Source organism: Homalodisca vitripennis, chromosome 2 (assembly GCF_021130785.1).
Source record: "Homalodisca vitripennis isolate AUS2020 chromosome 2, UT_GWSS_2.1, whole genome shotgun sequence".
Classification (NCBI taxonomy): Eukaryota; Metazoa; Arthropoda; class Insecta; order Hemiptera; family Cicadellidae; genus Homalodisca; species Homalodisca vitripennis.
Window position 1 is genome coordinate 215,916,698 of NC_060208.1, and position 23,844 is coordinate 215,940,541.

At 31.0% G+C, this 23,844-nt stretch overlaps 1 protein-coding gene across 1 annotated transcript; it reads right to left on the reverse strand.

Annotated features, from left to right (window-relative positions):
- Positions 1–8,882: 8,882 nt before the first annotated feature.
- Positions 8,883–20,041, reverse strand: LOC124355400 (procathepsin L-like). The gene is made up of 4 exons (XM_046806526.1): positions 19,865–20,041; positions 19,543–19,734; positions 19,013–19,178; positions 8,883–9,091 (listed from the first exon to the last, which is right to left on the reverse strand). The coding sequence occupies exons 1-4, from the start codon at positions 20,027–20,029 to the stop codon at positions 8,883–8,885; spliced, it is 732 nt and encodes a 243-aa protein (XP_046662482.1). The 5' UTR covers positions 20,030–20,041.
- Between the last annotated feature and the right edge of the window lie 3,803 nt (positions 20,042–23,844).

Here is a 23,844-nt window from a genome sequence, read left to right on the forward strand (position 1 = left end):
GTACACAGTCTGCTTTAGTAAAAATAACTGATGATGTAAGACTAGGGATGGATAGAGGGTGCCTTACTGTACTAATGTTACTTGACTTTAGCCGTGCCTTCGATTGTGTAAATCATAAGTTGCTAGTTTCAATTCTTAAATCTTATAATTTTAGTGATAATCTTGTTCAATGGTTTGAGTCGTATTTGGAAGGGAGGCTACAGCAAATTAGAACTGTCGAAGGTAAGAAATCTGACTGGAGACTTAATCCTCTAGGTGTACCACAAGGTTCAACTTTGTCGTCATTATTGTTTTCTTTGTACATTAATCGAATTAATGAATGTGTTATTTTTAGGAATATTATGCTGTATGCGGATGACATACAGTTTATATGTTCAATGTACACCTGATAAAATAAATGATGCTGTTAATCAATTAAACATAGATTTAACTAATGTTTTCTCTTGGTGTAGTGATCATGGGTTACAATTAAATATATTGAAGTGTAAGCCGATAATATTAGGAACCTCTAGATTGTTGAATACTAATATATAGTAATACAATTTAGGACTTAGAATTATGGGTAACTTGTCATGGGAAGAGCAAGTAAATTATGTTTGTAAAAAGGTTTTCCAAAGTTTGTATCAATTCAAACGTTTATGTTTCAAGCCAACAACTCTTACAAAAAAAACAGCTTGTGATGTCATTGATTTTCCCAAAATTTTGATTATGCTATGTCAGCATATTGTGATATAAATGACGAACTAAGTAATAGGTTACAAGTTGCACAAAATGCTTGCATTAGGTATATTTTCAATCTACGATTGGATGATCATGTAACTAGGTATTATAAAGAGTTGAATTGGCTAAAGATTAAAGAACGGAGGGAGTTAAGTATATTGAGTTTAGCTTTTAAGACTTTGAAATATAAAACGCCAGAATATTTGTATGAAAAATTTGTTAGAATGCAAGATGTTCATTTGAGACAAACAAGATTTGGTGATCATATTTTGCAATTTCCAATCCATAGAACGGTGATATATTCTAAATCTTTTCGTGTCCAATCAATTAGGTTATTAAATAAACTAGAACGAACATTAAAAGAAGAGCAAAATGAGAGAATATTTGTGAAAAATATAAGACGTTTTATTGCTTTTAAAATATAGTGAATAGGGTTAGAAAATAAAAAATGTTATTATGAAATCATGCTTAAGATAAACAGTGTAATAAAATAAGGCTATATTTGAGTTGTTAATATAGATTGAAGTGTATTTGGTATATAATTGTTTTCTTCTTTATATTATGTGTTTGTTTTGTAGATTGTATTTACAATGTAATGAAATGAAGTGTTGGAATTATATTTACGTAAGAAACATGATAGTATATTTTGATTTAAAAAAAAAATAAATATATATATATATATATATATATTTACCTAGATATATAATAACAATTTATTCCTTGTACAATGTATAAATTCATGTTTGCAAGGTCAAACGTTTGTAAGACCACGACCTATGTTCTGTGTTGTAATCTTTTGGTGCCTGTCCCGGTGGAAGAGTGGACCTTTGGTCTAAACCGGGGCAGGTAAAATAAAAAAATTGGTGTCAAATTGGTCTCTCTCTCTCTCTCTCTCTCTCTCTCTCTTCTCTCTCTCTCTCTCTTTCTCGCTCTCTCTCTCTCTCTCTCTCCTCTCTCTCCTCTCTCTCTCTCTCTCTCTCATCTCTCTCTCTCTCTCCTCTCTCTCTCTCTCTCTCTCTCTCTCTCTCTCTCTCTCTCCTCTCTCTCTCTCTCTCTCTCTCTCCTCTCTCTCCTCTCTCCTCTCTCTCTCTCTCTCTCTCTCTCTCTCACTCTCTCTCTCTCTCTCTCTGTAATTTTATTCCAGATTGCGCCAGTGACGAATTAACATCATCTAATGCATTAAATACTGTTATAAAACTAACCTGAATTAACAAAGTTATGAATGCTTTCACATAAGTTACTTTAAACTAGTGGACTTCCTTGACTTTATTCTATTACATTTTATCTATGGCTTACGGAAAGCAGAGAAATGAATAATAACATACTTCAACGATTCATTCTTTTCCTGGCTAAAGTCCAAAAACCAAGTGTAACGCAAAACTTTAAAAACGATTATTGTGGAATGTTCTAAACATTAATAAGGATTTCCCTCTTATACCGAAAGTGCATATTAAGTTGGTAGGACTTCCCCCTAGATCGTAACAGGTTTTTCAGTCCTACTATGTGTGTATTTTTTCATCAGGACAAGGCAAACTCAACTACTGTATGTCAACACGATTTTGACCAAAAATAGATTTCCGAGAAATAGATATTCAAAAGTTTATAGTTTTTTGATCGAGGCAACAATGGTAAGCTAAACTGTGACATAGTAGGTAAGTGAATTTAAACGGTTTTAAGTAGGCACTTTTTTTAACCGTAGGCAACTAATCAAAACTTGTTTACATGTCAAAATAAAACTGTATTTACATTTAGAATATTTATTATCAGGTGTTTCTTCTTTTCTTTGTTTATTTTATTCTGTGTATATTTTAAAAGTGTACTTGAAAAAGTTGTTAATTACAACGAAATATTGTACGAAAAAATTGTAGTTTTCTTTTGAAATTGCTCTAAGAGACTATATATACATTAAAATTTATACAATTTAATGTAAATAAAAGTCGTTTGACAGGTATTTGGTCTTCCGATCATATGTTAGTTTGCTTATTTAAACACATATGTGACAGATACGGCCAAAATACAAAATAATTGAATCGGAAAAAGTAAGCGCTCTGTGGTGTAATGGTAGCACATTCACCCGGCAAGTGAGAGATCCGGGTTCGACTCCCGGCGGAGCAAGTACTTTTTGCGATTCAATGTTTATTGAAATTAAATAAGGCTATTGCCATTTATACAATTTAATGTATATATATATATATATATATATATATATATATATATATATATATATATTCTTTGTCAGAACAACAAGGCAAACTCCTACTATGGTACTGGAAATATCTTAGGTCTGAAATATATGACAAGAACTGGAAATATGGAAATATACGCTTTTTGACCGAAGTAAGTTTCCGAGACCTGTGTGATCCGAGATTTGTGTTTTCTTGAAAGGGATGACAAGGCAGATTCAACTGTAACGTTATGTATATAATTAAGTAGAACATGAAAACGCTCCTACACATGCCAAACATGATATAATAATGAAGTTAAACTCTGATACTATTTACCATGAACTTAAATAATATCTACCTGAGATATGTCTACTTACGTTTTAAATTTTTATAGGACTCCCATCATATTACATTATAATTACATTTATTAAATAATACAAGGACTTTGGTTCTAATGGTTGCGTGTGAAGCCGCGGGTAAAAGCTAGTACGCTATAGATTTATTAAGGTATGATGCAAGTGTAATTCTTGGTATACTCAAGATCCAAGATATCATATTTTATTTTTTAGAGCGATAAATTTTACTCATGGATTTTACCATTGAACACGTATAATAATACGTGAAAAAACCATTACTCAGATGTTATTTTTGTATAAATTAGTTCTTTCCTTGTAAGACAACAGTCAGCTTTACTTTAATGCATGGTTTAAATATTGCCAACTGCAAATTAGCCTTCAAACCATACAGTAAGCTTTAAAGTAATTCTTATTATTAGTTTAAAAACGTTTTCACCTGATAATAATATTAGAAATTTCAGTAAAAATATACTTTTAACCGCACTTTCTTGGAACATTTATTATGCACTAAATACGTCAAAGACGAAGTTAATGTCTAACTTATACTATAAATTTTAATACCGTAATAAAATTAATCTTGATAGTTTATATTTCACAGAACTAAGATTCTTTGAACTGTGTATGTATACAGTGTCTTGATTTATAGCATTAACATCTTGCTATAGCACCGGATTAGCAATTAATTTGCAATGATGATTCCAAGGTCTTTCTAGTAAGATATGAAAATTCCTATACACATTAATGCCCGCGTTTGTTTTTGTCAGGAGCGCCCGAAAGATTTGGCCAATGTGCTTGTCCAAGTAGGTTTATCCACACATCTCAAAAACGGTTTGACGTAAAGAGAGATTTAACCTGTGATGAGGCGCATTGTTCGATGGCATCCATACAATTTAGTCGTTAAATTGTAATTTTTCAATTTTTGTCTGATCACAATGAAGGTTTGACAATGATCCGTCGACCATATGAGAAATTGGTTTTACTGATAATAAAGATGATTCACCTTGATCGGAAGAAGATAGTGGTCACAGTGAAAGTGAAGTGTGTTTTTCATCAAACATGCAACGGGATCAGTACCATCAAAGCTTCAATCTGATCAGGTAGCTAATGCCAATTTGTTTTTATGTTGGAAAAAATCTCTTTTGCAAATGGTTGAATCACAAACCGTTTGAAGCAAGACAAACTATTGTAACAAAATTACCTGGAGACAAAAGGGCTGCTAGAGCCTGTTAAACTCTTGTTTAATGTTGAAAATGGTTTTTTTCCTGAACTAAAAATAAAAGATATTGTCAAATATACAAACACACAGTTAGACAGCTTACGAGACAAATATTAAGGAGAGAGATATTGTTTGCCAACCAATTATTAAGAAATGTTAGGTTACTTTGGAATTTTGTAACTGTTAGGGGTAAAAAAAGAAAGTCACCTAACTACAGCTGATATATGGAAAACTGATGGAACAGCTCCATAATTATTTAGGGCTGTAATGAGTGAAAAGATATTTCACTTACTAGTTCAATGCATTAGATTCGATGATAAAATGAGACGAGCAAATAGGAGGAAGCTAGATAACATAGCACCAATCGGAGATATTTTTGAAAACTTAGTAAATCGTTGCTCGGAAAATTACTCTCCAGGATAATATGTTACATTAGATGAGATGCTAGAAGTTTTCCGAGGAAAATATAAGTTCAGACATTACATTAGCAAAAAGCCTGATGGGTATGGCGTAAAGATATATGCTGTAGTGGATGCTAGATCTTTTTACACTCTAAACATGGAAATATATCCATGAAAGCAGCCAGAGGGTTATAGCTAGAAGGGTGTTTATTCCCGAATTGACAAAGACTATTATTAGCTCGCTATTATTGAAGCGAGCTACAATTGAAGTACTTCCTTTAAATTTTAAATCTAGCATTAATACTCTTATGGGCTAGACTCTTCCATCGACAAGTCACACAACAGGTAAGACTATTTTTTTCATAACGTTATTGGTATGTAAAAAGGAAGGTTAGTTAAGTTTCTATTTTAATATGTACATTATATGAATAAATATAGGCATTATAGAAACTGAAATACTCATAAATATAATACGTATGGGGTTTCTCAGGTACCAATAGAATAAAACCAAGGTGTGCCTATTGCCCCACAAGAAATAACCGGTTTACTCCGTATCAGAGTGGAGGCTGCAGTAAAGCAATATGCAAAAAGTACACGGGCTCAACTAAATATTGGTGTAATGAATGTTTGGCAAATAAACACAATAAGGAAGACAGCAACTGAAATACATTGTGACAAAGGACTAATATGTAACATAGGTTTTGTTTGTAATAAAAAAGCTTTATAAAAATGTGTTGTTTTGGTAATTTATAAAAAAAAACTTTTTATGGGTTTATTAACTTATAAATATAGTTGCATGATAGCCTGAACAGAATATTAACCTTAAAAAACAAATAATATTATCGAAAATCAAATGTTAGATACCATCTAGCGACCGTTTACGTAACTTTTAATGACGCAACCAACGGCGGGTTAAAACCAAGGTTATACTGCAGACTAGGGAGCCATTTCCAGAAGTGTAAATTTTCCAAATAGCTCTCCAAATACTGAAAGCAGATTTAAAAATTCCGGAAGAAGACGATTTTAAATTGAAATAGGATTTTCTATTCCATATTAAACTTGTAAATAAACTTTGCATACTGAGTATTCATTACTGTGACCTCAGAGATATCCAACCATGAACCTTTCATTAGGTACAAGGTTGTAGACCAAAACGGGTTTCCCAGACCTATATATGTGTACCAACAAGATATTTTGTACTAAAGTATCTTTGAACTTTTACTTTAAACTAGTATAGTACATTTTAAAGGTGATTTATTATTTATGATTTGATTATGGTGTATTTCTTTTGATTAATAGGGAGATAGCGGATCACTACGATTCAAGGTTCTGATTGCTCCATTTTTAGTGAAAACGTTTACCATCTTCAAGCCTAGGAAATTAAAAATGTATTAAAGGATTTTTGGTGTTAATGTAATATCCAGTAACATACTAAATGAAAACTAATTATTCCTACATGTTCTGAACTTAAACCTGCAACGAGTGTACCGTTGAATTAACTTTACGATTAGTAAATATGAACAGAGAAAGCGACCATAAGAACCAGCTCAAAGGGAAGCCGTCAGCATCAACAATTGGTTTGAGACGTACTGTGATTGATTAAAATAAATGCGACATCTAACAAATTACGAGATGATATTGAATTCTAGAAATAAAGGGTAATTGATATGTGATCTGTTATGTTTTAACTGATTTTTTCGAGCTGCAGGTGAGCATTTCTTATAATAGTTCTTGAACCACATTTTTCTCAGTCTTTGACTAAAGTGTATCTGTTCAAATGCTTTGGAAACTTTTATATGCCTTATAATTTTTATCTGTCGCCTTATCATGGATACTTACTGAAAGTATGAATTGAAAATATTAAATAGTTTCTTTCTTGTCTCTGAATAGACATGTTAATTAAGCTGCTATTCACATTATGTCTGCATTTGAACATTGAAGGTTTGTGCCTTAAGTAGGCAGGTATGAGAACCCTCTGATAAACGTACAAGTTGCAACCAGCCACGTTATATTTGCACATCCAGCTTCTTATAGTATTGCGTACTAAATGCAGTAAACACATGTTAACCTAGTAAAATGTTTCTTATCAAAGTTTTTTGCAGTAAGTGTATTGTGAACCATGTACACTAAGAAATTTTATTCAGTTTCTAACTGTCAATCCAACCTATCCTGATATAAATGTTAGACAGTTCCAAACAATGTCATCTATATCTCATGAGTTTTGATTAATGATCTGATGACATTCTGGTCTAGTCATCAATGATCAACTTATAGCTGTTTCAATGTGATCACGATCGCCCCTTTTCGGAAACATCAGGCTTTTTCTCTTTCGCTGTTGATGATTCATACATACTCTTCTGTTTTTAAACACAACATAAGTTACCAATCGTATTTTATTTTTCTTATTTGTCCTAATAGCATAGCGTATGATTACACCACAACACGTCTCGTACCTGGCTCCGCTAACTTTGAATGCTACATTCAAATCCTTTTTGCTCGTTTCGTTTTTTAGATGTCCTTCAGACAGACATATAGGAAATAGTACAAAAACAAGTTTTCATCCTTCCGTCAGACATATTCTTTTTCCTCATGATATGTATATGCGTATCATACATCAATGACGCTTAAATTATGTTCATAGTTGGACACACAACCAACATAAAGTTCATACTTACAAAAAATTTTAACCACTTAATAATTTTTGTACAGGTATTTTTGTTAATTATTGAATATGTTTTTATTTTTCCGCAGAAATAACTATCTTCTTAAGGATTATTTGGGTTTCATTACTTAATTATTTGAAGTTTTTAAGGATTCACATTTTCCCTTTTTTTAAATTTTTCTTCACATGTATCTGCGTATCATACATAAATGACGCTTAAATTACGTTCATAGTTGGGCGTACAACCAACATAAAGTTTATACTTACAGAAATTTTAACTACTTAATAATTTTTTTTAATTATTGAATATTTTTTTTATTTTTCCACAGAAATAACTATCTTCTTAAGGATTATTTGGGTTTCATTATTTAATTATTTTAGGTTTTTAAAGATTCACAGTTATTTTTAAATTGTACGTACTAAAATAGCAGACAAACAATTGAGGACAATTTATCATTAGGTACATATTTATGTGGAATATAATTTTTAATACATTATATCTTTTTACAGTCGATGTTCATATGAATATTTACCGAAAAGGAAAAAATTAAACTTTCCGTTGAAAGATTAAATTATTTGTATTTAGTTATTTCCAAAAGATAAAAAAGGTTATTGTTAATCTAGAAATTGCTTGTAAACTGTCTTACATTGTAATAAATAAAATAAACAAAGTATGTAATGTAACGTGTATTAATCAAGCGCTTTTTTAAATTTAAAAAATAAAACTGTGAATAGAACTGATATTGTTTAAAGATATACAGCCAAAAATACATCTTATCTCTTTCAGTATCATGCAACCTGCTGGGGTTTTGTAAATTGAGTTAAATTTAATAATTTATTCACTCGTATTAGTCGAAAGTAGATTTTTTTAGAGGATGTTTCAATTTCTGAGACTAAATGTTATGTCACATATGTCTCATGATTACATATTACTGTTTAATTTCGTGTACACAAATATTTATAGAAATGACATATTTCTTAAACATAAACACTCACTGTGGTATTTTAACTAAAACAAATCCTCAATATAAATTTTGTGCATGTTATATAAATTATTCAAATATTTATAGCTTACCAATTCAAAATATAAATAATGCAAAATATTTACTAGAGAACTATTCATTATTGTTACTATTAATTTTGATCATTATATTTTATAAACTTAATTTAAAAAACGAAACTTCATAATATGTCTACCCCTTGGCTAAGAAAGTACAAATCAATATATTGTGCATGTCTATGAAGAGTTTAGTTAGCACAATAAAAGATTATTATTATTTATATAAGGTTAAAAAGTAACTAAGATCTCAATGCTCAGGGAAGTTTAATAACTCGTCAATATGTCATATACAAAGGAATTGCTTAAACCTTGGGATAGCTAGCGAGAGTGGCGATACCGCACATGTTATTGTGGTTCCTAGCCATCATGACGTAGCCGTTCATGCCCCAGTTACTTCCCAATGAGTTCTTCACCAGCCAGTATGCACCACCCTTCTTGGCCGAGCCGTAGCCAACAGCCAGAACACCGTGGTTTACATCAGTTGAAGAGCAGTCAGGATTCTTGTACACTCCTGGAAATCAATGAGAGCACATTACTTAATGAAGACAAATGCAAGGTTATTCGAATTGTCACAGGTGGAGTTGTTACTGCAGAATAAACTTACCACTCTTGTAGTGTTTAAAGGACGTGTGCTGAGCGTCAATGGCGACTGAGATCGGCCCAATCGTGGCCACAGCCTTCTGCAAATCATTCTCGCTGCCTGTGGTGATGTCAACATATCCAGTGACGGTGGCTCCCTTGTTCTTGGGGTTGTAGCGGCAATTGCCACTCTGTAAATTAAAACATGTATGTTTTCTTTCGTGTTTAACTGGAGGTATCTGAAATACAAGTATTAACACATAAAAAAAAATGAGGATGGGAAAATGTTACATTTACCTTATATTGTAGCATACATTCAAGGTCTATAATATTATCAAGCACTGTTATAATTAAGTATTACGTATGAATATTAGCGCAAAATGTGCTATTTTTTAACTAAGACACATATCAACAACTTAATAATGATTCCAGTCACATTCTATTAGTTTGTATTGAGGATATTTGCACAACATTAGCGTGCTTTTTTAGAAGGACAAAAATATAAGTTATAGAAAGAAGCAAGGAGTATTATTAACGTACGCCACCCTGGTAGGGGTAAGATGCTTCTGTGTCAATGCCCTTGTTCGTTTGCACGTAAGAAAAGGCAAAGTCCATTTGACCACCGAGACATCCAAAGTTTCCTTCAGCATTTGAGCAGTCCATAAGATTCTGTTCACTGAGTGACACCAGCTTCTTAGACTTCAGGTATTTTTGACCCTCGAGACTTCCAGTCTGTTTAACACAACGTCATTTCAAAACAGTTTAAATTAATAATTAGATATATTTCCTTACATGCATATAGCTGAGATTTCAATATACCATTAATAATTTAGAGTACATATTTTATCAACACTCAAAGACTTACAGCACTAAAAGCCCAGCCAGCTCCACAAAATCCTTGGTCCTTGACTTCAGTGACAGCTCCTTTCTTCCTCCAGTCCACGTTTTTAGGCAGCTTGACGTTCTCTGAGTCGTCGAAGGCATCTCCAGTCCTCTCGTGTACCACTGGGCGCTTGTAGCCATTCATCATGGTCACGAACTCCTCGGTGGTCTGTGTGGGAGTTGAAAGTATTCATATATGTTTATTATGCACAAAATAACAGATAGAATAACACTAGCTGTATTACCCGATGTTTGGAACCAATCACTGGATCTTACATTCAATGAAACGTGGCCCTCAAACTCTTTTTGAAGTAATACAATGTGTCATTCGTTCTTGTTCTTCATATTGAATTGTATTGTGTTTATTAAAATACTTACATATTTTTCTTTTGTATTTTAAGTTTTTAAGTCATTTTATATGTATACTTTTAATTTTACTTAATTTCAATTAATATATGTTAAGCAATCTTTTTAATTTTCTATATAAAGTATAAGTTAAATTTTACCGCAAAGTTATCATACTAATGTAAGTTTACTGTATACAGTGTTAGTTTGAGTGGTAAAGGACTTTATAGCCATATCTCCGCCTCTTTAAGGAAAGCATTTTTCATATAATGTAATGACTTAAATGTTCTATTAATTCCTATCCATGGTTATATTTTATTTGCACAGAACTTTAAAATTTCAATAAAAAATATGAAACTCAGTTGCACGGTATTTATAAAATATTAATTTTTGTGGGTAAAGTATTAAAAATATCGTCTGTATATATACTTTTTAAATATGGCTCAATATATTACAAAATTATAGAGAGCATTTGTGTGATAAATTTAATCAGCATAGTGTCTCGCAAAGGACTAGATATCACCATATCATACTGCATCCTAACTTTATGTTTTGTAAACCTATGAGTGATTATGTACTCACCAAATCGGAAAATTTATTTATTTCGACATCAAAAGTAACTTCGCCATTTTCAAACTTTTCATTGTGCTCTCGTACAAACTGCAGGTTTTCCAGGAAAATATTCTTTCTGTTCTCTTCTTCTTCTGGTGTATCGTACTCTCTTTCGTGGGCCACCTAAATTACAGGTTATCTATTAGATTTAAAATTAACGTCCCAATGTAATATAAACTATACATATACCATTTTTAATATCTTTAGCAGTAAAAGAATATCTTTGTTTGACAATTTAAAACATTTTTGGCTTTATTGGAACGTATATTTATAAAATTAAATTTTTTAATAAAAAAAATAATTTATTTGATACAATATTCCTGTATAAGAAAAATTGATTTTAAAACAATTGGTTATTATAAACTATATCGTGAATTAAATTTAATTTTATGTATATAACAAGAAATTATTTTGTGTAATATATATATATATATATATAATTTTAAAAAATCATTTATATATAATGAATACTTTTTTACTATGTATTTTTAATATTATTAAGTACTACATACTATACTATTATTAGGTTAGTAGTTTTTTTCATTACTCTTAGTAGACATAAACATTTGATATTAATCTAGTTGATTCACAGACTATAATCTATGTCATGAATCCATGAATATTTTTCTGTTACAGTAATATTAATAAGAACGTTAATGATTTGATTAATATAATCTAACTACAGTTTTAGACAACTATATATCCTCCAACTCTCGTCTACGAGATATAGTTCAATCTGATTACAAACACAAGATCATAGTCACACTTTGTGGGCAAGAGTTCACTACGTTCTATACAATTCTACATAGCCTTCGTGGGTCTAAATGTATTCTGTATTACCTTGAACAGTTCCCATTGGGCATGATCTTCCTCGGACACTTCCAGAGGATGGGAGAGGGCGACGGCCACTAGGGCAGAGATAAGTAAGAATTTCATGGTTACCTGGAAAAATGGTTTGGTCTTCAATTTGTTATTATCTAACAACCACTACATTATCGTATTGAATTGATATAAATAATACACGATTGTTATCGTGATGTAAACCTTTGTTTTTTAATCAGTATATTTTATATCATTAAATCATAAAAATGTTCAGTAATGGTCCTGAAAATTAATTAACAAATACAAAATTTTGAAATTGTGTCCAAATCTTTTTAAGGAATTTTATATTTATCATAAAACTTACAAATCATTGTCACCACAAAATGTTTGTTTTTTTAAAAATACATTAAAAACTTAAATTAAATAATAATATCTTATATAATAAAAGGTAATGATAACATTTTTATATTAGGAAATTCTGTTTAGGTTTATGCCCAAGACGCCATGCAATTTAATTATTATACTGAATACAAAATGTACCAATGTACCATTATATGTATCCATCTCAGATAGTAGGTGATAAATATTTTTTTTCCAATTTTTCATGAAACATTTACAATGCTAGAAAATAGTAACAGTATGAATATTGCAATAAAAGAATCAATAACACTTACCGTTAACTGTCTCGACCTCCAGACTGGGTAAAAGATGTGTAGTATGGATTCTTTCGAGCGTCCGTTTTATATACAGGTTTGGGTCAGACGGCCTCCAAGCATTATCTTGAGTGCGATGGACATTCCCAGTTATTCGTTGAAAATACATCAGTGAAGAGTACTTCACCAATTTGATCTTAATCTATACCCTGAATCTTACGAAGACAAGATTCTCTGGGAGAATACGCTATAGATTCTCTAAGGTATGCCTCAAGCGTTATTCTTGAAATACACATGATGTAATATTTTCTTTATTGTCTAGATATATATTTCCTCATGGTTTTTACCATTATAGCCAACAGAACACTCTTATAATAACACCTGACAAAAAACCATTACTCAGATATTATTTTTGTAGAAATTAGTCCTTCATTCTAAGACAATACCCAACGTTACGTTAGACCATGCAGAGTATGTAACTGAAACATATTATATACTTGCGCTATTTGGAAACAAGGACTGTTTTGTATACCTAATTTGTAGTAGTAGTTTTTTCCATGAAACTACAATATAGTACTTCTGAAATATAAACGTACAAATGTTTTATGTGCCTTAATACCTCTATACGACCCAGTTCAGAGAATGTAACACTGTACTTTTTAATTCGTATGTATTTTTTCTTTTTGTAAAATTAAAATATATATGTTCCCAATCTAATCTTCATTGGAAATAAATATATATATACTCTACAATATAAATACATTCTAATAATATTATAAATTTGAAAGTGACTTTTTGTTTTGCTTTCACGCATAAACAATCCATCCAATATGTTAAATTTTACATTATCACTCTTACGATCCCTTCTAAGAATATTGCTCTATCCGAAAATTCAATCTTGGTCTCTAAAGATAACACATATTCATCCTAAGAGCCTGTTTAATGTAATGGACTTTTCTAATTATTTTAAACACTGTACCATGACCAGAATATCATACGTTTAATTTATATATTTCCAACTGTAAACGTGTGTCAATTTCTAGTCGTCAAAGCATAAAGTAAACTTAAAAGTTACTCTTATTATTAATTTAACGTTTTCTCCGGATAAGAATATTGTAAATTTCAGTAGAAATATACTTTTAAACGCACATTATATGTATATATATATTTATATAAAATTTTTATAAATGGCAATAGCCGAATTTAATTTCAATAAACATTGAATAATAAAAATTACTTGCTCCACCGGGACTGGAACCCGGATCTCTCACTTAGCGGGTGAATATGCTACCACTACAGCCCTCACCTTTTACTTATTGAAATATTTTTTATTTGGCTGTACGTGTCACACACTCACACACATACATATATTTCAATTTAAATGTATTAAGGCTCTCCTTTCAATTTTCAGGGATCATATTTACGCTTTTGATGGTGTAACAATTATCTATATGATTTTGTTTATGGACATTGATAGCGTGACTGGCTAAAGGGTTTTCTATATCGCTATGGACAATGTCAAATCGATGGCCAGTTACTCGTATCGGTAAGGGATTCGACGTTTGGCCGACATACTGTTTTTCACCAAATTTACAGTCATATTTGTAATTAAGGTTTTTAGTGTCACATTTTATAGTTCCCTTGATAGGATATACATAATTGATTACTTTTGAAATTTTTACTTGTAGATATGATCTTACAAGTTCCACAACGAGGTTTTTGGCAAGGTTTACAACCAAAGGACTGTGGTTCCTTATTTATCTTTTTTAGAGGATCAGTACAGACAAACATCTGTTTAATGTTGGTGGGCTTTTTGAATACAACTCTTTGAGATTTTTAAAAATAAATCTTTAGTTTCTTGAGTATTTTGAAGTAACTTAAAGGCTGTCCTCATAGTTGAGTTGATTTTCTGAAGGCCATGATAACATTTTGTTATAAATTTCGGATCGTTTTGGGAAAAGGATAATTATTTTTGTTTGATGGTTGATTCAAATTGTTCTTGATAACTTTATAGGTATATCCTAATTTTCTAAAACCACAAATTAACTTATTGATATAATTAATAAAATCGTCCTTATTATTGCAAAGATTTTTCGCACGAATTGAAAGAATCTTCGGAATAATTTTTTTCACATAAGTGTGGGTGACAACTATTGTAATTTAAATACTGCATAGTATTGCTGTCTTTTACATGTATTTTAGTTTTTAATAAACCAGACTCTATAGAAACATCTACGTCCAAGAAATTAAGAATTTCATAAGAACATTTGTAAGTAAATTTGAGGGTTAAAAAACGTGTTCAATGCATGTAGAAATTCTTGAAGGAGTTCTTCACTATGATCCCACTAAAAAAATACAACATCAATAAAACGAAACCAAACTAAAAGAAAATGGTTCTGTGAATTTAGGAATTTTAATTCAATTTTAGCAATTGAAAAGTGAAACTGTACACCAATTGGTACTTCAGAGAAGACATCCAAGGGGTCTTAATTTAAGATAAATTTATTTTTCGTCTACTTATTCACACACGTCATGCCGTGGGCCATCAGCTGCTGATCTACTGCATTTATTTATAATGTTTGTTTTTCTTGTTTGAGTTCCTACCTATTTTTTGTCACAATTTATGTAAATATTTATACAAGTTATGTTTATCTGAAGAAGTGTACCTAGATGTACCAAAATGTATAAATGTTTTGAACCAATATAACGTGGTTTATTTCTTAGAAGAGAATAACCTGTTTCTAATATATATATATTACGATTTACAAGTGCGATAATAGGTTTATCCTATTATTTGTAAAGGAGTAATTGAACACAAATTTTATACTGCAGACTAGGGAGCCATATCCAGAAGTGTAAATTTTCCAAATACCTCTCCATGTACTGAAGTAGATTAGACAAATAGTCAATTTTAATTCAATAAAATTTATGTCCTATATTCATATTTTAAATCAACTTTGCGTACTCAGTATTTATTGTTACGTCCTCAGGGATCTCCAACCATGTGGTCCGTCCATTCCGTACAAGGTCTTTCACCAAAATAGGCTCCAGGCCCAACTTTGTGTACCATCAAGATATTTTGTACTAAAGTATTTTTAAATATTTTCTTTTAAAACGACTATCGCTCAATCTCACACAAAATTTGAAATAAGATCCCGTTGTAAGTTCACTTAATCTCGCGAAGCTTCTAACGGAAAGATTTCTAGGTATCGTAAAATTTGTTTTGGTGGTTTTATATTTATTCTTTGTTTCTGCTGTATTTATTTTGGTTAATATGGAGATATCGGATCACTACGATTCAAGGTTCTGATTATGCCACTTTTATGTTAAAATCTTTTGCCATCAACAAGCCTCGGAAATTAAAAAGTTTTAATTGGTAACGTAAAATCCAGTAACGTACTAAATAAAAACTAATTATTCAAACATGTTCTGACCACAAAGTACAACAATGTACTGTTGAATTAACGTTACGATTAGTGAATATGAGCAGAGAAAGCGAACCAAAAGATCGTCTCAAAAGGAAGCCGTCAACTTAACAGGTGGTTTGAGACATACTGTGATATTTAAATCAAGAAATAAAAAATCTAACAAATTACGAGATGATATTGAATTTGAGAAATAAAGGGGTAATTGATATGAGATCTGTCTGTTTTACTGATTTGTTCGAGCTGTAGGTGAACATTTCTTAGAATATTTCTTGAACCACATTTTACTCAGTCTTTGACTGAAGTGTATTTCTTCGTAAGCTATAGAAACTTTTATATGGCCTTACAATATCGATCTCTCGTCTCATCAAGGGTAATTATTGAAAATATCAATTGAACATCTTAAAATAGTTCTTTCCTATCTCTGAATAGGCTGTTAAAGTACCGCTTTTCACACTACGTTTGCATTTGAACATTGAAGATTGGCCTTAAGTAGGAAGGTATATGAACCCAGTGATAAACATACAACTTGCAACAAGTTACACATCGATCTCTCGTCTTTTTAAGGCTAATTATTGGAAATATCATTTGAAAATCTTAAAAGAGTTCTTTCCTATCTTTGAATAGGCTGTTAAAGTACCGCTTTTCACACTACGTCTGCATTTGAACATTGAAGATTGGCCTTAAGTAGGAAGGTATATGAACCCAGTGATAAACATACAACTTGCAAAAAGTTACACATCGATCTCTCGTCTTTTTAAGGCTAATTATTGGAAATATCATTTGAAAATCTTAAAAGAGTTCTTTCCTATCTTTGAATAGGCTGTTAATGTACCGCTTTTCACACTACGTCTGCATTTGAACATTGAAGATTGGCCTTAAGTAGGAAGGTATATGAACCCAGTGATAAACATACAAGTTTCAACCATCCACGTTATATTTGCACATCCTGCTTCATATAGTATTTACGCGTAATAAATGCAGAAAATACATTTTAACTTAATAACAAGTTTTATCAAAGTTTGTTGCTGTAAGTGTATTGTCAACGCTGTGTACACTAAGTAATTTTATTCAGTTTCTAATAGTAAATCAAACCTATGCTGACATGAATACTACACAGTTGCAAACAATGTCATCTATATCTCCTGAGTTTCATTAATGATTTGATGACATTCTGGTCTAGTCATCGATGATCAACTTATTGCTGTTTCAATGTGATCACGATCACCCCTTTTCGGAAACATCTGCCTTTTTCTCTCTCGCTGTTGATGATTCATATATACTCTTCTGTTTTTAAACACAACATAAGTTACCAATTGTATTTTATTTGTCCTATTTGTCCTAATAGCATAACGTATGATTACACCACAATACGTCTCGTACCAGGCTCCGCTAACTTTGAATGCTACATTCAAAATGGATCATTTCAAATCCTTTTTGCTCGTTTCGTTTTTTAGATGTCCTTCAGACAGACATATAGGAAGTAGTACAAAACAAGTTTTCATCCTTCCGTCAGACATATTCTTTTTCCTTATGATATGTATCTGCGTGTCATACATCAATGACGCTTAAATTATGTTCATAGTTGGACACACAACCAACATAAAGTTCATTTTTACAGAAATTTTAACCACTTAATAATTTTTGTAGAAGGATTTTTGTTAATTATTGAATATTTTTATATTTTTCAGCAGAAATAACTATCTTCTTGAGGATTATTTGGGTTTCATTACTTAATTATTTGAGGTATTTAGGGATTCACAGTTTTTTTTTTTTATTGTACACACTAAAGTAGCATACATACATTTAAGGACAGTTTATCATTAAGTCCATATTTATGTGGAATATAATTTTTAATACATAATATCATTTTACAGTCGATGTTCATAGCCGTATTTAATTTATGAACACTAACCAAAAAAGAAAAAATTAAACGTTTCATTAAAAGAATAAATATTTTGTATTAGTTACTTCCAATAGATAAAAAGTTTTATTTTTAATCCAGAAATTATTAGTAAAAACTGTCTTACACTGTAATAAATAAAATTAACAAAGTATGTAGTGTAACGTGTATTACTCAAGACTTTTTCAAAATTTAAACATAAAAACTATAAACAGAACTGATATTGTTTAAAGATATACAGCCAAAAATACATCTTATCTCTTTCAGTATCATATAACCTGCTGGGGTTTTGTAAATTTAGTTAACCGTTAATGTAATAATTTATTCACTCGTAATAGTCGAAAGTAGATTTTTTAAAGGATGTTTCAATTTCTGTGACAAAATTTTATGGTCTAATTCCTTTTGTCTTAGGACTTTACATTGTTCTGCGGGAAATCCGTCACATATTTCTGATCAATACATAGTACTGTTTAATTTAGCGTACAAAATTATTTTATGAAATGAAATATTTATTAAAGGATATATTCACTCTCTGTGGTATTTTAACAAAAAAAATCCTTAATATAAATTGTGTGCGTGTAATATGCATTATGTTAAAATTTAAAAATTACCTATTCAAAATGTAAATAATGTATGATATTTACAAGAACTAAAGTTATTATTAATTTTGATCATGATTTTTTATACAATTCATTTTTTTATTTAAAAAAGGAAACTTCATAATATGTTTATTCCTTGACTAAAAAAGTAAAAATCAAACCTATTGTGTATGTCTATGAAGAGTTTTCGCTTGTATAGTTAGTACAGTACAAAACAAAAGTGTACTAATATTTTATATAAGGTAAAAAATAACTAAGTTCTCAATGCTCAGGGAAGTTTAATAACTCGTCCATATGTCATATACAAAGGAAGTGCTTAAACCTTGGGATAGCTAGCCATTGTGGCGATACCGCACATATTATCGTGGTTCCTGGCCATCATAACGTAGCCTTTCATGCCCCAGTCAGTTCCCCAGGAGTTCTTCACCAGCCAATAGGCGCCGCCCTTCTTGGCTGAGCCGTAGCCAATAGCCAGAACAGCGTGGCTTAGATATATAGAAGAGCAGTAGGGATTCTGGTACACTCCTGGAAATCAATAAGAGCACATTACTTGCTGAGGACAAAATACAATGTTAGTCACAGGTGGAGTTAGTTACTGCAGTGTGAACTTACCACTCTTGTAGTGTTTAAAGGAAGTGTGGCTACCGTCAATGGCGACTGAGATCGGCCCAACCGTGGCCACAGCCTTCTGCAGAGCCTTCTCGCTGCCTGAGGTGATGTCAACATATCCAGTGTCGGTGGCTCCATTGTTCGTGGCGTTGTAGCGGCAAGTGCCAACCTGTAAATTAAAACACGTATATTTATTAATGTGTAACTAAAGGTATCCGAAATTCCAGTATAAAACATGAAATTAAAAATCAGGAGTATGAGAACATGCTCTCATTGCCCTTATATTTTACTATAAATGGCAGCAAAATAAGATCTGGAATATTTTCTAGCACTGTTATAATTAAGTAGTACTTATAAAAATTAGCGTAAAAAGAGCTATTTTTTTTAACTAAAACACATATCAACAAGTTTTGACTGATTTCAGTAACATCCTATCAAGTTGTGTAAAATATATTTCTACATAACATTAGCATTATTTTTTTCAGGACAAAATATAAGGTATATGAAAAAGGAAGGAATATTATTTTACGTACGTAACCGTCGTAGGGGTAAGATGCCTCTGTGTCAATGCCATTGTTCTTTTGTACGTAAGTGAAAGACTTGTCCATGAGACCACCGTGACATCCATTGTTTCCTTCAGCAGCTGAGCAATCCAAAAGATTCTGTTCACTGAGTGACACCAGCTTCTTAGACTTCAGGTATTGTTGACCCTCGAGACTTCCAGTCTGTTTAACACAACGTCACATCAAAACGGTTTTCTAGACATTTAGATCTATTTGCTTATATACAAGACTGAGATGTCAATATATCACTAATAATCTATATTAAAAATTTTATGACCGCTCAATGACTTACAGCACTGAACGCCCAGCAAGATCCACAAGATCCTTGGTCCTTGACTTCAGTGACAGCTCCTTTCTTCCTCCAGTCCAAGTGCTTAGGGAGCCTCACGTTCTCTGAGTCGTCGAATTTATCTCCAGTACTCTCGTATCCCTCTGGGCGCTTGTAGCCATTCATCATTGACACAAACTCCTCGGTGGTCTGTGTGGGAGTTGAACGTATGTATTTGTATTCATATATGTTTATTTTGCACAATATAACAAATAGACTAAATACAAGATATTGGTAAACTTAATATATTTTACTTGGCTAGGCAATCTATACTGTAGTACTAATGCTGTACTAAGACTGTAGACTGTAACACTAGTCAATTAGTAAAAACATCTAAAACCTTGTCTTGCATTGAATGGGAACTTTTGAGTAGTGAAAAGGGCTATGTTATATGTTTAGTTACTATAAATACTAGAATCCTGGTTAATATGAATCGAAAACATGGGGCATGGTTTAGGGCTAGACATTATAAAATCAAATGTCTATACATATTTTTTTGACATCAATGTAATTTATTAAAGACTACTTTTTAAATTTACCAATAGATAAATCTTCAGCTTGCGATTATGTCACCGTGTTGAGGGATGCTTATCTGGATGCGGCCGTCAGTTGGTTCTCGTTTGCCTCTGTGCGTGAGGTTGACGTATATGCCGCGTTTTCGACGATTACTAGCAAAGCTGATAAGAGTGATAATATAGCCCTACGATTTTTAACCGTCATCTTACTAACAACACTGCCTATTATAGTTGTTATGTGTTAGTGTTATTTGAGTTCTTCTGTATTACCCAATGTTTGGACCCACCCGTGGTTCTCCCATTAATGAAAACGTGTAACCCTCAAACTCCTGCTGAAGTGATTCTATGTGTCTTTGTCCTTCATATTAAAGTGTATTGTGTTTATTACAATAAATACAAACTTTTCTTTTGTATTTTAAGTTTTTAATTAATTTCATATGTGGACTTTAACTTTATCTACAGTAAATTTAGTAAAGATAAGCAATTTTGTAATTTTCTATATAAAGTATAAGCCCACCGCAATTTTATCACACTAACGTAATTATACAGTATACTGTATGAGTTTGAGTGGTAGAGAGGAATTTGATACATGTATCTCTAACTCTTTAGTAAAAGCATTTTCCATATAATTGTATAACGTAATTTTTTATTCAATTCCCTGTTAATATTTTACATGCATTAGAACTTAAAAATATCTATAAAATATAATTAATTCAATTGCAAGGTATTTAGAATATATTAATTTTTTTAGTTAAAGTATTAAAAATATCTTCAGTATATATACATTTCAAATACAGGTTAATATATAGAAATATCTAGAACAAAATTCCTGCGATAAATTTAATTAACGTAGTGTCTCACACAGAACGATATATCATCACATCATACTAAAACCGATAGTTATTTTTTTATTTACTTACCAAATCGGAAAATTTATTTATTTCAACATCAAAAGTAACTTCGCCCTTTTCAAACTTTTCATTGTGTTCTCGTACAAACTGCAGGTTTTCCAGGAAAATATTCTTTCTTTTCTCTTCTTCTTCTGGTGTATCGTATTCTCTTTCGTGGGCCACCTAAATTACAGGTTTATATTAGATTTGAAAAATTAACGTCCCAATGTAATATAAACTATACATATGCCATTTTTTATATCTTTAGCAGTAAATTAATATCTTTGTTTGACAATTTTATAAATTTTTGGGCTTTATTGGAACGTACATTTATAAATTAAAATAAAAAAATTAAAAATTAGGAAAATATTTATTTTATACAATATTCTGATAAATCAAACTGTATAAGTAAACTAGATTTTAAAAGTAACGTGTATTATAAACTAAAATTATGAATTAATTTTATGTTTCGTATATAATAGGGAATCATATTGTGTAATATATAAATTTAAAAATAATACTTTATACTAAAAATAATAACTTTGTTACTAGGTCTTTTTAATATTGTTACGTACTACTTACTATAATATTATTAGGTTAGTAGTTATTCTCATTACTCTTAGTAGACATAAACGTTTAATATAGACCTAGTTGATTTTTAGAGTTAATCTATCTAATGAAACCATGATTATAGTTCTGTTACGGTAATATTGTTAAAAACTTTAATAATTTGATAAATATAATCTAACTACAGTTTTAGACAGCTGTATATCCTCCAACTCTCTTCAACGAGATATAGTTTGTTCTAACTGTTTATAAACTCGAGGTCATAACCATGCTTTGTCGTAAAGGGTTCACTAAGTTCTATACAATTCTACATAACCTTCGTGGTCTAAATGTATTCTGTATTACCTTGAACAGTTCCCATTGGGCATGATCTTCCTCGGACACTTCCAGAGGATGGGAAAGGGCGACGGCCACCAGGGCAGAGAGAAGTAAGAGGTTCATAGTTACCTGGAAAAATGGTTTGGTCTTCTATTTGTTATTAGATAACAGCCACTACATTATCGTATTGCATTGATCTAAATAACACACGAGTGTTGCCGTGTTGAAAACCTTTGTATTTTAATAAATATATATTATAACATTAAATCTTAAAACGTTCAGTAATGGTCCAGAAATCTAAGATTGCAAATTTTAAATTTTGAAATAGAAGCAAAAATGTTTCTGAGTACTCTTATTTTTATCATAAAACTTAGAAATCATCGTCACTACAAATATATGAATAACTTAAATAATAATATCTCATATAATTAAAGGTAATGATATCATTACCTTTTAATGCCAAGCAATTTAATTAATATACTTAATAAAAAACGTACCAATGTACCATTATAGGTTTCATCTTAGTAGTAATAACGACTTCTTTTCGAGTATTTCATGAAACATTTACAAAGCTAGAAAAAATTAACAGTATAAAAATTGCAATGAAGAAATCTACAACACTTACCGTTAATTGTCTCGACCTCAAGACTGTGTGAACGATGTGTAGTATGGATTCTTTCGAGCGTCCGTTTTATATACAGCTTTGGGTCAGACGTCCTCCAAGCATCATCTTAAGTGCGATGGACATTCCCAGTTATTCGTTGAAAATACATCAGTCAAGAGCACTTCACAAATCTACTCTTAATCTATACCCTGAATCTTACGAAGACAAGATTCTCTGGCAGAATATGCTATAAATTCGCTAAGGTATGCCTCAAACGTTGTTCTTGGAATACACATGATGTAAGATTTTCTTTATTGTCTAGAGACATATATTTCCTCATGGTTTTTACCATTATAGCCAACAGAACACTTTTAATAACACCTGACAAAAAACAATTACTCAGATATTATTTTTGTAGAAATTAGTCCTTCATTCTAAGACAATACCCAACTTTACTTTAAACCATTCAGAGTATGTAACTGAAACATGTTATATACTTTTTCTATTTGGAAACAAGGATTGTTTTGTATTCCTTATTAGTTCCAATATCTTTTACACAAATATAATTTACAAATTATAAAAGGCAATACTACGTAATTACGTTGGTATTGTGTAACTTCAAATGTTCTGATGATATGAAAATATGGATTTTAGGGTTATATGTTAGGTTTATATACTGTTTTAGCACATTAAAATATTATATTTAAGTTTATTTTAATAACAATTTACTATTTTTACAAGGATACAGTTTTTTCGTCCTTCTTCTGTGAAACCATAATATTTTACTTCTAAAATGTAAACATAGAAATGTTTTATGAGCTTGAGCATTATTACCACAATATAACCCAGTTAAATGAGAATATAACACTGCTTTTTAAAACTCGTATATATGTTTTCTTTTTTTGTAACATTAAAATATAAACTTTATGTTCTCATTTGCATCTTTATTGGAAATAAACATATATACTGTACAAAATGATGATATTCTAATAATATTATAGATTCAAAAGTGACTTTTTTGTTTGTTTTGTTTTCACGTAAACAGTCAAC